This window comes from Meleagris gallopavo, chromosome 6 (assembly GCF_000146605.3).
Source record: "Meleagris gallopavo isolate NT-WF06-2002-E0010 breed Aviagen turkey brand Nicholas breeding stock chromosome 6, Turkey_5.1, whole genome shotgun sequence".
NCBI classification, from domain to species: Eukaryota; Metazoa; Chordata; class Aves; order Galliformes; family Phasianidae; genus Meleagris; species Meleagris gallopavo.
This window is the reverse complement of record NC_015016.2, coordinates 26,687,124-26,699,134: the sequence shown is the minus strand read 5'-3', so window position 1 is coordinate 26,699,134 and position 12,011 is coordinate 26,687,124. Positions and strand designations below refer to the sequence as shown.

The 12,011-nt window shown below is 33.2% G+C and overlaps 1 protein-coding gene across 6 annotated transcripts in view; it reads left to right on the top strand.

Annotated features, from left to right (window-relative positions):
* Positions 1 to 12,011, top strand: part of DGKB (diacylglycerol kinase beta) — a 331,647-nt gene that overhangs the window by 77,218 nt on the left and 242,418 nt on the right. For all 6 annotated transcript variants that reach the window (XM_010712729.3, XM_031553913.1, XM_010712725.3 and 3 more), the window contains exons 5-9: positions 1,433 to 1,468; positions 2,523 to 2,663; positions 7,019 to 7,068; positions 8,022 to 8,096; positions 8,625 to 8,744. In XM_010712729.3, coding sequence (XP_010711031.1) covers positions 1,433 to 1,468; positions 2,523 to 2,663; positions 7,019 to 7,068; positions 8,022 to 8,096; positions 8,625 to 8,744 — 422 coding nt within the window. The remainder of the gene's footprint in view (positions 1 to 1,432; positions 1,469 to 2,522; positions 2,664 to 7,018; positions 7,069 to 8,021; positions 8,097 to 8,624; positions 8,745 to 12,011) is intronic.

Sequence of the window (12,011 nt, the reverse complement as noted above, 5' to 3'; positions counted from 1 at the left end):
TTCGTATAGCATACATTATACGAAGTTATACGATTAGACTTTTTTTTTTTTCTGCTAGCAAAATTTGCTTGCCTCATTGATGGTATGACTCCTCTTTTCATTGAAATTGAATACTTGAGGTATCTTTATTCCTTCTAGTCAGAAATGCCTGGAAGCATCTTTGAAAAATATCAGCTTTATAGACATTACATTTCCAGCATCCTGGACTTGCTATCTAGACTGGTTCCACATACAGGGAAGTAGGCTTAATAAATAATAGTGTACTCAGTTGTGTGGAGTATCCAAAACCTATTGCTAAGTACAAACTATTGCTAAGTACAGCTCTGATAGTGACTTGCTCACAGAAGTGAGCAAGTCATTTTGGGCAATTTTTCATTACTTTACTTTGTGATAGCATCTCTAAGCATATCGAAATATATTGTGAAAGCTGTTTATTATGTCACATATTTTCAGCACTGCATATTTTTTTTTCTGTCTATGCATATGGATTCTGTTGCCTATAATGTATCCACCACACAATTTCTATTGTCATTGCTTTTAATTTTTCCTGGAAGTTTTCATTCTAAAGTGAGAATCAGCAGCAATAAACACATATCATACCAGCCACCATTTTAACACTTTTGCCTGATAATAACAATTTCACCTTTTATTATTCTGATATTGAGTTTATTTTGACACTTTTTACATAGAGATGATAGTGGCTGTTTGTAAGTCACTGTCAGATTTATCGCTGAATTCTGCCTAGTATAGGCTGTCCTCAGCCTTGCTTTTGTTGTAATTCTCTCTGATACTTTTCATTCTTAGTAGCAGTTTAAAAAACAAGAGGAAAAAAAGTGAATTCTACTGTTAAAACTGTATTCTAGGTTTCTTACAATGGCTTTTAACTCCTAAACTTTTTCTCCCTCACACATTTTTTCTATTTAGTAGTTCATTTTCATCTTCAATTTAGTAGTTTTCCATATGTATATAGTGTAATGTCAGAAGGACTGGTTGATAAATTGTTATATCCAAAGCATATTTAGAGAAAGAGTGCAGTTCATCTCATACAAGAATTATCATTATTTGTGCCTAAGAATATGCTTTCTATAAAGACAATTTGATTGCTTGAGATTTAAACTAGATTTTATTTTTTTATAATTTGAAGCATTCAAAGTGACAAAGTAGGTATTTGTACATGGTCATGTGCAAATGAAAATTACAGAAAGTTTCATTTTAGGATATCTAGCAGTCTTTAAATGTTAACAGTGGTGAAAAAACCCCAATCATATTGAGAAAGAAATCTGTCAGATATATTTGACATTCTTCTGGAAATTGAGAAGGAACGCAAGAGCTACTGAATATCACAAGCGGGGTTCATAAGTCTCTCTACATGCCCATTTTTCACTTGGTTTATTTCAGTCCACTCATGTCTGTTTATAAATTGTATTTTCAGTTAAAGTGTCTGAAGAGAGATGGAAACAGATGCCAGGTAAGCATCAGCACTGTAAGTCAGTATGGCATCTACCTTGCTTCCACTTCTCATTATGATTTGACTTGTACCTTGCAGCTGATCATAATCTAAAACTTTATCTTAAAGCTTATTTATCATTTTCATTTTTCGGTGGAATGTGAGTCTATGCATTTTTAAGATGAGTAGGTCTCAGATTTATAATTACTTTTATTTTGTGCATAGGATTCATGTACACTGTTTGTGTAAACTGTGTGATTAAAGATAGCATCTTAGTAACATTTTATACTATCTTAATTTTAATTTTACTTACTGACATGCAAGCTCCACTAGTAGAATATAGTTCTATTAAATATATTTTTTCATTTAAATATTTACACTTAGTGTATATCTGCCTGAAAACATGAACTTCATTCAAATTTTATTTTTTGTGTACCTGTTTGCTCTTATTTAATCATGACGTTTGAGTAATTATGATAGTTACTTAAATTCTATGTATATTTTCATAATATTCTGTAGAGAGATTTTCCACATTTTAAATAGATGTTGCTGTGACACACTACTAGCTCTGTTTTGGAGAAGATTATAGATTTGAGTGTTTTCAGAGTTTTCTTTGTCACTAAAACATCTTTAAATATTATATGTGTAAACAATCTGTAAATAGAAAAAACTTTTACAAGCACTGAGAAATGAATACAGAGTTGGGCAGGGATTACTTTGATGCTTAATTTAACATGTATGTACTATGTAATAAAAATATTCACCAAAATCATTTTACAGTAAAATGATATCAGGTCAACTTAAATGAAAAAGCAGGAATACTATTCCCATACTTGATTTATTTTTATTATAGCTTGCTTTACCTGTGCAGTATCTCATTCTCATTTTAATTCTACATTTTTTTGGATAAACTATGTATATATCAATTGTTCAAAATTTCACAGCTTGATTTAAATTAAGATATCATGTGTAATTCAAATTGAAAAATGCTGCATGCATGTACGTAAAAGCTCTGGATTGTATTCTCTGCTTATATCCTATAGTAAGAGTAACAAAGGATGTATTTTATTTCCAGGTCTGAGACTTAACAAAGGTACCTCTACATCCCGACCTCCTACACCTGCCAACTTGAATTTACCAGATGCGATCCAGCTGAAAGACATTGTTTGTTATTTATCACTGTTAGAAAGAGGAAGACCTGAAGACAAGCTAGAATGTATGTTGTTTATGTGTTGTTGGTTTTTTCTCTTTTTTTTAAAAAAAAACATGAGCTTACTTCTATGTATACATTTGTTTTCAAGGAAAACTAATGAAAAATTATATCAAAAGCAAATGAAATACACTGTGGATGCTATGCAATGTAAATACAGAAGTGATTAATAATCTGTAGAAAATGAACTAATTCAGACAAAGAATTTGGGCTTTGGGATCTCTTGTGAATTCAACAAAGTAAAACGTGATCTAAGTCTATACTGCTGTTGGTAGTGCAATGAACTTTTGATTCTGGGAGTTAGGATTAATTTTGTTTTTGAATTAGGGGCCTCATTCATTAAAGCCAAAAACCTCTATCTAATAAAAAACAAAAGCAAGCAAATAAAGAAAACAAAACAAAAAAACCACACACACACAAAAAAAAGAGAAACAAAACAACGTGATCTGCAAATCAGAGAAAAAAGAAAAAAAAAGTATATTTCTCCTTTATGGAGTTTTAGAAGTTAATTTTTTAGACAGGTAAACAATCAAATTTCTTCTGGAGACCAGGTATATTTTAATATACAAAACTATCAAAATTGTATGGCTTCAATGCTGTATGGAAAACAAATGTATATATATAGAGAGTTGGAGAAACAAATTCATTACAAGGTTACCTGAACACATGTTTTTGAAGAACTCTGATGTTTTGTTTACCTATACTTAAGTTACAGTTATAATTTTGTACTGTAAATTTACTGATAGATATTGTAGGGAGTCAGCCCTAAATTTGATAATAATAATTTAGTATTATGTTATTAAAATATGAGGCTAAATTTGTTTATGTGCATTTCAAACACAAGCAAATGGAGCTAGGATTCTAGGACTGAATTCAGCTAACAATGTGGTAACTGTTTCACCGTATAGCAATTCATGCAAACCATATTGGAGCTGTTAGGAGCTCTATGCACTGAGCATGAAAGAAAGAGCAAGTGCCTCCCCTGGTGTCAGAAACCAGTACAATGAAAAAGGGACGGAGATGAAAGAATGGGATTATTCTAACGTAGAGAATATTTCACAGATTTTTCCCAGGCAGGAACTGTATAGACAAAAGGCTATTTATGATTTACGAGCTAAAGCCTGGTCTAATAAATGTATTGTGTTTATATATTAAATATATTCAAGGTTATATGGATTTATTACATGAATTAAGGGTATGGTTATTGCATAGATTGATATGCTACTCTGTCACTTTTTAGTGTATAAAGTTTATACTACATCATACCGTTAGTATGTAGATTTCCCTAATGATTATATCTGAATCCTCCTTATGAATGATTGGTATAATTTAACCCTTTGTCTGAAATAATTGTATAATAGTAGGTTCTGTGGCTGCAGAGTAGAGTGAGAATTAGTTGCATGGGAGGGAAAAAAAAAAAAATATTCCAGAGTTGCCAATATTAATACTAATCTCACATCTGTAATTTTCTGTTGATAAAAGATTGAGAGACTCTGAGTTTTAGCAGAGTGTTTGGAAACTAGATTCTAAACAAGCAGAACATGGAAGCGATGGTCTCAAGTAAAACCTGATATAAACTGAAGGACTTTTAAGGATAAAATGCACCGAAAGGATTTTATTCATTTATACTTTGAGTCTATATGATCAGCAGGTTTTCATAGATTTGCAAATATTTTAGCAGACGTATAGCTTCTTTAACCTATTAGCATTGTATTCCTGGAAGTCTTCAGCACAATGAAACTCACATGTTTAAAACACTCAGCATATCTGTTCTCAAATCATGTATGGACTAAATATATCCCAAACTGTCATAGAATGGATGCATTGGAAAAATTCAAGTTCTCTTTTTAAGGATATACTACATATATATGTAATGTTTAAAAATAATGGTACATCTATGATGTTAAGTACCCCTGTGCTCTGTGAACTCGATCTGTAGAAATTCTATTCTATTCTCCCACACTGTCATTCTTGTATGTATAAGAAAAGCCTCTTTTAAATATGCAGGGTACTTCTGAGGAAGCGAACAATGGTATCCCATGGCTCAACTTCTCTTCCTTTAGTGACCTCAACGGTGGAAGTCATTTTAGCTGACAATTGTTTGAGTTTTATGAGGGATATGACATCAGGACAGACCATTTCCTTAATTTGTATGTTTTTCTCAGTATGTCAAAGGATGCTGGACACATATCTCCAGTTCCCCAGTTTCTTCTTGAAAGGCCATACCACACAATTTTGGTGCTTCTGGGATGCCATCTTTTATAACTTCCATGCTTAGAAATCCAGAAGTTGCAGGGGAAACTACAGCAGTGCAGCAAGTGATCTAATATTTTCAATTATTTTTTAATACATTTATGCATCGTTTGCAAAAAGTATGTACTCTTGTAATAGATATATGTGTCCAGTCAGTGCTGGCATGTAAAGGAGTGAGAAAGGAATATAAAGAATTAACTCTGTAGTTTTTATTAAGATTTTTGCTCAATTATTTTTATCATTTTGTTGTTGTTTGTTTTTCACTTCGATTGGGTAAATCAGTAAGAACACAAATATTTAGGAGGGTGTGAATGGAAAATGATTGCATACCATGCCAGCTGGGTAATTATTCAATCTAAACAATACACAGATACCCAATACATATATGAGTGCAGGCTTTGTTTACTACAGAAGTGGAACAGTTATAATTGTACTAATGTCTATTTTCAAATGACAAATTTGAAGTACTGATTGGTGTTAAAGGAAAAAATAATATACAAGTTGGAAACACTGCTTCTCTGGAAAGAGGAATGCACAGGGAGATGCTAAACACCTGTTGCTTTTGTGATAATTGTAGAACATTTCAACTGTTGTACTGCAATAGCGGTGGAGGAGGATAGAGAACCAAATGACTTTAATGCTTAATGATTCAGTGATTCTCTATGGAAACTGAATGCTTAATGCTATTTCTGCCATATATTATTAGCTGTCTTGCACTGAGCACAGCTCAGCAGCTCTGGCAGAAGTGTATTAGTAGGGATGTTACAATTTCTGATGGCTTTAATACTAACTGTTATATTCCACAGAAGCAACATAATTCACAGGCTAAGAAACATATTTGTGTAGGTTTTTTAGACTGTAATTAATGGACTTTTGTAACTTGCAACAAAGTACTAGAGTAAAAATCTTCAATCTTATATTACAGTTCTTAAGAGTAGTGTGAAATCACGTTGGCTAGTATTGATGATGTGGTGGAAAGTTTAGTGATCAACTTGGGAAGCAGATAGGGGATGAAAGGATACAATTCAAGCCATGTACCTGTGAAGCATGTTTTGCTCCAAGTCAAAAGTAATCAAATTCTTTTCAAACTTTACTCTAATCACTCCCTTCTATTGTTGCCTGAAAAAGATAACTTTTTCTTGCAGAATTTACTGGACTGTGAGAGCATTTTCATATGGATCTATTGTGTGGTACTGTTCACTGCTGACCAGGCCATACATTACTTTTTTTCCAAGCCATCTAATAAGTTGATTACTGCTTGGGTTTTGCTATGAATTGAGGCATAACAGTTTCCTGCAACCACCTGTAGATAAGCCCTCTTCTTACTTCTTTGAAAATAGATTTCTACTAAAGGTTGAAGCTTCTTCCTGCTTTGCAGTTTTTTGATATACACAACTGGCTGAAGAAGCTGCTTTGAAATATTTTCGTAATAGTGGATATGCCCACTCTTGTGGCTGGGGGCAGGTAGTGATAGAAACTTGAAAGTATGTATTTCTTCTGGATATCACCAAAATGCAATGATTCTTGTCTAGGCAGATCTTCAGCATATTGGCAAGACTGTTTTAATTTAGTTTGGTACAGGCAGGATTCGTGCTAGTAGCCTGCGAGTAATGTTTTTTGTTGGATTCTCCTGATTTGGTATAAAATCTTCTATTTCACTTAGTGTAGATCAGAAAGCATTTTTAAAGCAATAGTAATAGTTGCAGTCAAGAGAGTGGAATAGCATTGTAACTTAAGTGTGCTTATGAATATTTGGTTGACGAACTGCATGTTTTCCTGTGTGTGATGTCATGTCTGAGAGTCTTTTGGTGGTACCTCCCTGACAGAGCAGATCAGACCATCTCTGGGAAAAACCAGGAATACATTCATAAACCCAGGTTGGTTCTGGAGGGATTGTGTGGAAAAAAGGTGCAATTATGTCTCACTGGAGGCAATGTCGTAGGAGATTCAGTGAGAGAACCTCATGCAAAATCTTCCGTGGATCTGCAGTTAGTATAAACATGCTAATGCTTGTCTTTTGAAACTCGACTTGTCTTTTATTTTTTTTAATTAAAGAATGTTGTTACTATATTTTCTAATTGTGTTTTCTTCTTTTTGTCTCCTTCTAGTTATGTTTCGTTTATATGATACAGATGGAAATGGATACCTGGATAGTTCGGTAACTTTAAATATTTTGTTGATTTAAGACTGTGTCCTAATATAAAAGCTATATAAAACAATGTGAATCTTGGATTAATAGAACCATTGTAAATTATAGTCAATAGAAAGTTGCCTGTTTTGAAAGCAAATTTTGAGTATTTCTTCCATTAAGCTGCTGTTTCTTCAACCATAAACATTTTCAAATGCTGACAGTGCTAATGTGGAGTCTTTTTTTATTTTCTTCTTATTTTTAATCATATTACTATACAGGATGCATTAATATGGCTCCTAAAACTATAATATGTCTCTTGGAGATGTATATGAAAGCAAAATTAGCAAAGATTTCATTACAAGGGGAAGGCATTCTATACCTGAGTTTCAGATGTTCTGACCATCTGCGTTGTGTACAAATGTCCAGCACTTTGGAAAAACAAGTCACATATAGCAGTATACAGTATATCACTTTTAACTCCTTTTGAGATTTAAGTGAAAAGGTCATGTGTCTCCATAATGCTTACTTAATTTAGCCTGCAGGTTTTACCTACAGTTGATTGTCATAGTTATAGGAATATTTTTTTTTTAGTCTTTCTTTCATGTCAAAAATAGATTTTTCCTAATTAAGGAAGCATGCCAACTAGGAGCCCCCAGTTCCTTCTTCTCACACAGAAAACAATTTTGTTTTTTTTTTGTGAAGGTAAATGCATCTATGTAAAATATTTGCTTTTAAAAAATGTAATAATTTTCTTGTCCTGCTCAGTGGATCTCTGATTTATTTTCAGTTTCATATGGTGAAAAGTTAATTAAAAAAAAAAAGACTGTTTATCAGCTAGTGATTAGAAGTGAAGTTTTTTTTCTGTATGTTTCAGTGCTGATAGTCACTGAATGCTGTAGGTTTGAATTAGGAATTGCTTGCTGTAGAATTTATAATTTTAATATTGCATTAAATATGATAACTCTTTCTTTCATCTGTAGGAGCTGGAAAATATCATTGCACAAATGATGCATGTGGCAGAGTACCTTGAATGGGATATTACTGAACTGAGCCCAGTAAGCATCACCAGTTTTTGTGGTTATAGAGGCAATTTTTATTTGTTTTGTGGTTCTTCATGCCAATGTAAGATTCTAGATATTAGCAGGATAGAAATAATAATAGTCTGTGCTTCACTATGGCACTGTAAATTAACACTTTTTTCAAATCTTTTCCTGATTATTTCTGATATGTAAAGCATTCTTTGGTAAATTTGAATGCTTTTCTTCAGTGCTTATAGTAATTAATACGTATAATGCAGCTGATGTAATCCTGAAAATGTCTTAAAATTGATTGTCTCTTGCTTATACATAGTAAGTACACAATGGGCACTTTTGTTTGGGATATTTAGGTGCTAATTGTTAATATTAGATTCTATTAAAATGTAAATATAAATATTGCATTTCATTTTCTGAATTGGCAGGACTTGTACAGGTACCATATAGATTTTGTGGGATTTTTTTGCACATAGATGAGAGATCATAGATCCTAAATGTCTGGTTATGTTAGAGTATGGAATTCATTAGTCTTTTCATTAAACTGCGTAGATTCTTCATGAAATGATGGAAGAAATTGACTATGATCATGATGGCACTGTTTCTCTAGAAGAGTGGATCCAAGGAGGAATGACAACAATCCCACTCTTGGTCCTTCTTGGATTAGAGAATGTAAGTATTAACATCAGAGTGTCAAGTTTCTGCTTGCATATCAGCATGGTCCTCAAGTCTTTTTTCTCTATAATCTTTATAATGAATGACTTTACTTGTCTTTACTATATCTGAATGATGTATAAAAAACACAAGTGTACCTTCAAAGTCAGAGCTACATTTGAGTGTCTGAAACAACATCAGCATTGAAGCTGAAAGCTATGAAAAGCTCATTAGTTTATTCTATTGACAGTATATAATGAATTGCTAGCTGCAGAAGCATCTTGTAAGAATGTTTTATTACCCATGCATATTTTACAGCTGTCTTGGAGTGGTGTCTTGGCAGTTCCATATGTGCTGTGTAGCTTAACCACAGTGGATTATGGGACAGTCTAGTCTGTAAGGGACTTTAGAGATAATTTGGCCAGCATCATATTGAAAGCAAGCGTCAGATTATTTTATCCACTGACTTTTCAAATCCAGTCTTGAACAATTCCAGTGAGATGGGCTCAATTCTGTGGGTAGCTGCTCCCAAAGTTTAATTGTTCTCAAGGGAAAAAGATTTCTTTTTCACATCAAGATGGAATTTCTTCTGCAGTGATTCTTGCCTGCTAACTCTTATCCTATCATAATACATCAGTGTGAATATATTCTTCCATCTTTTTAACTAGCTTAATAAACTGTACTAAGAAACAGTATCAGAGTGAACACTTAGACCAAAGGATGTAGTATAATGAAAGAGGAGCTTAGGCTCTATACATTTACAACATCACATTAAAGATGAGGCAAATATAATACAATCAATAATTTATACCTGTTTAACACAGCTGTTTTAGCTCTGGCATGTTGCCAGTGCCACCTGCTGTTCTGTATTTTTGCTCATTTTGAGCACGTGTATCTTAGCATATGTTTCAAATGTTTTTTTTATTTGATATAAAACATTTTCTTTTCTGAGTTCTTTTCCAGATACTAATGTCAAACTATACATAACATTTACCTTTCTTCTTTCAGTGCTATGTCCTGAACTAAATCTAGGCTGTGGTCACTCCGTAATATCTTATTTTCCCAAAAAATAGTCAGATTTTCCATATAAAAGACAGCTGTGCATTTAGCATAAGACATACAATTCTTGCAAAATAATAATAGTCAAACATTTAGCTCTTACTAATCAACTTACCACAGAAATACTGACGAAAACTTACAGTTTATTTGGATCACTGTATGTACTATTTTCCTAATTCAAGGTATATGGTGCTCAGTGGAAAAAAATGTACTACTTTCCTGTCATCAAAATCTATGTTGGATTTTATTCCTTTATTTCCACATATTTACCCTAAGCACAGGGTAGCAAATTCTCTGTAGAAAATTACTATAGGAGATAACTGGTGGTCATTTTCAATACGTATTTCTCATTTGCAACAGAAGTTGCAGCTTTTCTGGGAGCATTTTGCAGTGTTTGCACTTCTTTCTTTCTCAATTTAAAACTACTTAATTCTGTGGTAAATTAATGTAAGTCTTTTTGTAGAGGATAATTTTCATGTTAAATCAAAAGCCATGTTATTAGAAGGAAGCTATGTAAATGTACGTTATTAGACAATTTGTCCTTTTGAGTATTTTTCCTAGTTATTAGGCAATAACTAGTCATTTTACTGAGGAAATACTAAAAATACATAAACAGTGATCAAAATTCTGTAACCTGCTGTCACTGTGGGTCAACATTACTCCATAAGTTGAAGAAACTGAAATGCAAATGGGTGAAGTCAATGCAAAAAAAAAAAAGGACTTTTATTTGGGATCGTTTTATTAGTTGAACATCAGTTAAAAAAAAAAAAAAGGAAGAATAGGATAGGATAACAATTGTTTTTTTCCATATATTTTACTTTAATGTGGATTGAAAGACTGTTCTCTGCCAGTGGTTCTGCAGTTGGTAGTTAGCAATAAACTGCAAGTTCGCAGGCACTGGTGTGTGAAAGTTTTTAGTTTTTAGTTTTGGCAGAGTATTTGGAGAGTATTTTATTCCCTCCTCAGTAACCACTAGATGTCACCGTTGCACTATAGTTGGTAATCTATAGCTGGGTGGAAAGCTGGTGGAAGGCTGCCGTAAGGTAAAATTCAGCAACAGGAAATGCTTCATAACTATCATAAATTGTCATCAATAATCTGAAAACAGGTTTCTGTGTCTTTCTTTTAAAATATTCTACCTACTTCATCTCCTCTCCTGAAGTAAATGTACTCTGAGCATTTATAAAATAAAGAAACAAATCTCCGTGTGGCATAAGGATTTCTGTAGAAGTGTGATGATGCTTCAATTAAAACAGGAGGCAATGCTCGTATAGTTTTTCTTTGGATCGTCAAGCAGCAAATGTTTTGATATTATAGTCAAAGAATTTAAAGATAACTTTTGAATAGAATACTTGAGTGTGTGGGAAACACAGCTTTTTATACTGTTTATTACATTATTGATGATTTACTTTTTGAGCTCTGAGTATACGAAATTGGAATGAAATTGGCGAATTGAGAACATTTTCGAGTATGGTGTTGGATCTGTTGCACAATAGGAGACTCTCAGGCTGAGCACTGAAATGGTTAATACTCAGGAAGTTTGGTAAACTTATATTCCTTTCGTTCAGAGAGGAATAGGGAGATCTGCCTGCCTGTATAAGAATTTGTAGCTTACCTACACTCTGACTGCTAACTCTCCAGTTAGAAGTAGCTTTGCCCTAAGCGATCATGAGAGCTATTTTAGCAATATCATTGCATGTCGTTGCCGGCAGAGGGAGTTATGTTAACGCTTTGTGAGACTTCATATCCGGAGCTAGAAAAAAAAAAAAGTTTGCATACCGTTTTTTTTAACTGTGCCGTCTACTTCTATGCTACGCTCACTCCTACTGCTTTGTAGGAGGTTTGAAAGTTCCTTTCCTTTTGCCTATAGGTTGTTAAAAGTCCAGGAGAAACCAGGAGAAATCTTTGTGAGTGTAAAATAAATAGCGTTTCATAAGGAGATACAAATCTAACGTTACTTGAAATAAAATTACTGCAGCATTTCTAGTGACTACTAATTCAGAAACAGAGAAACATGGTGGTGTGACTAATGATGAGGCTTTTCTCAAGAAATGAATTTACCCTCCTGTGCTTCCTTTTCTGTTCCCTGATGTCATTTCCTGATGTACATCTTAATACCTGATACATCTTAATACCATTTCTCTGCGATCAGAATATTACACTGGTGAGTTGAAGACTGTGGACAAAAATTTTTATCAGTTTTTTAAATATTTCTTCCTCCCCCTC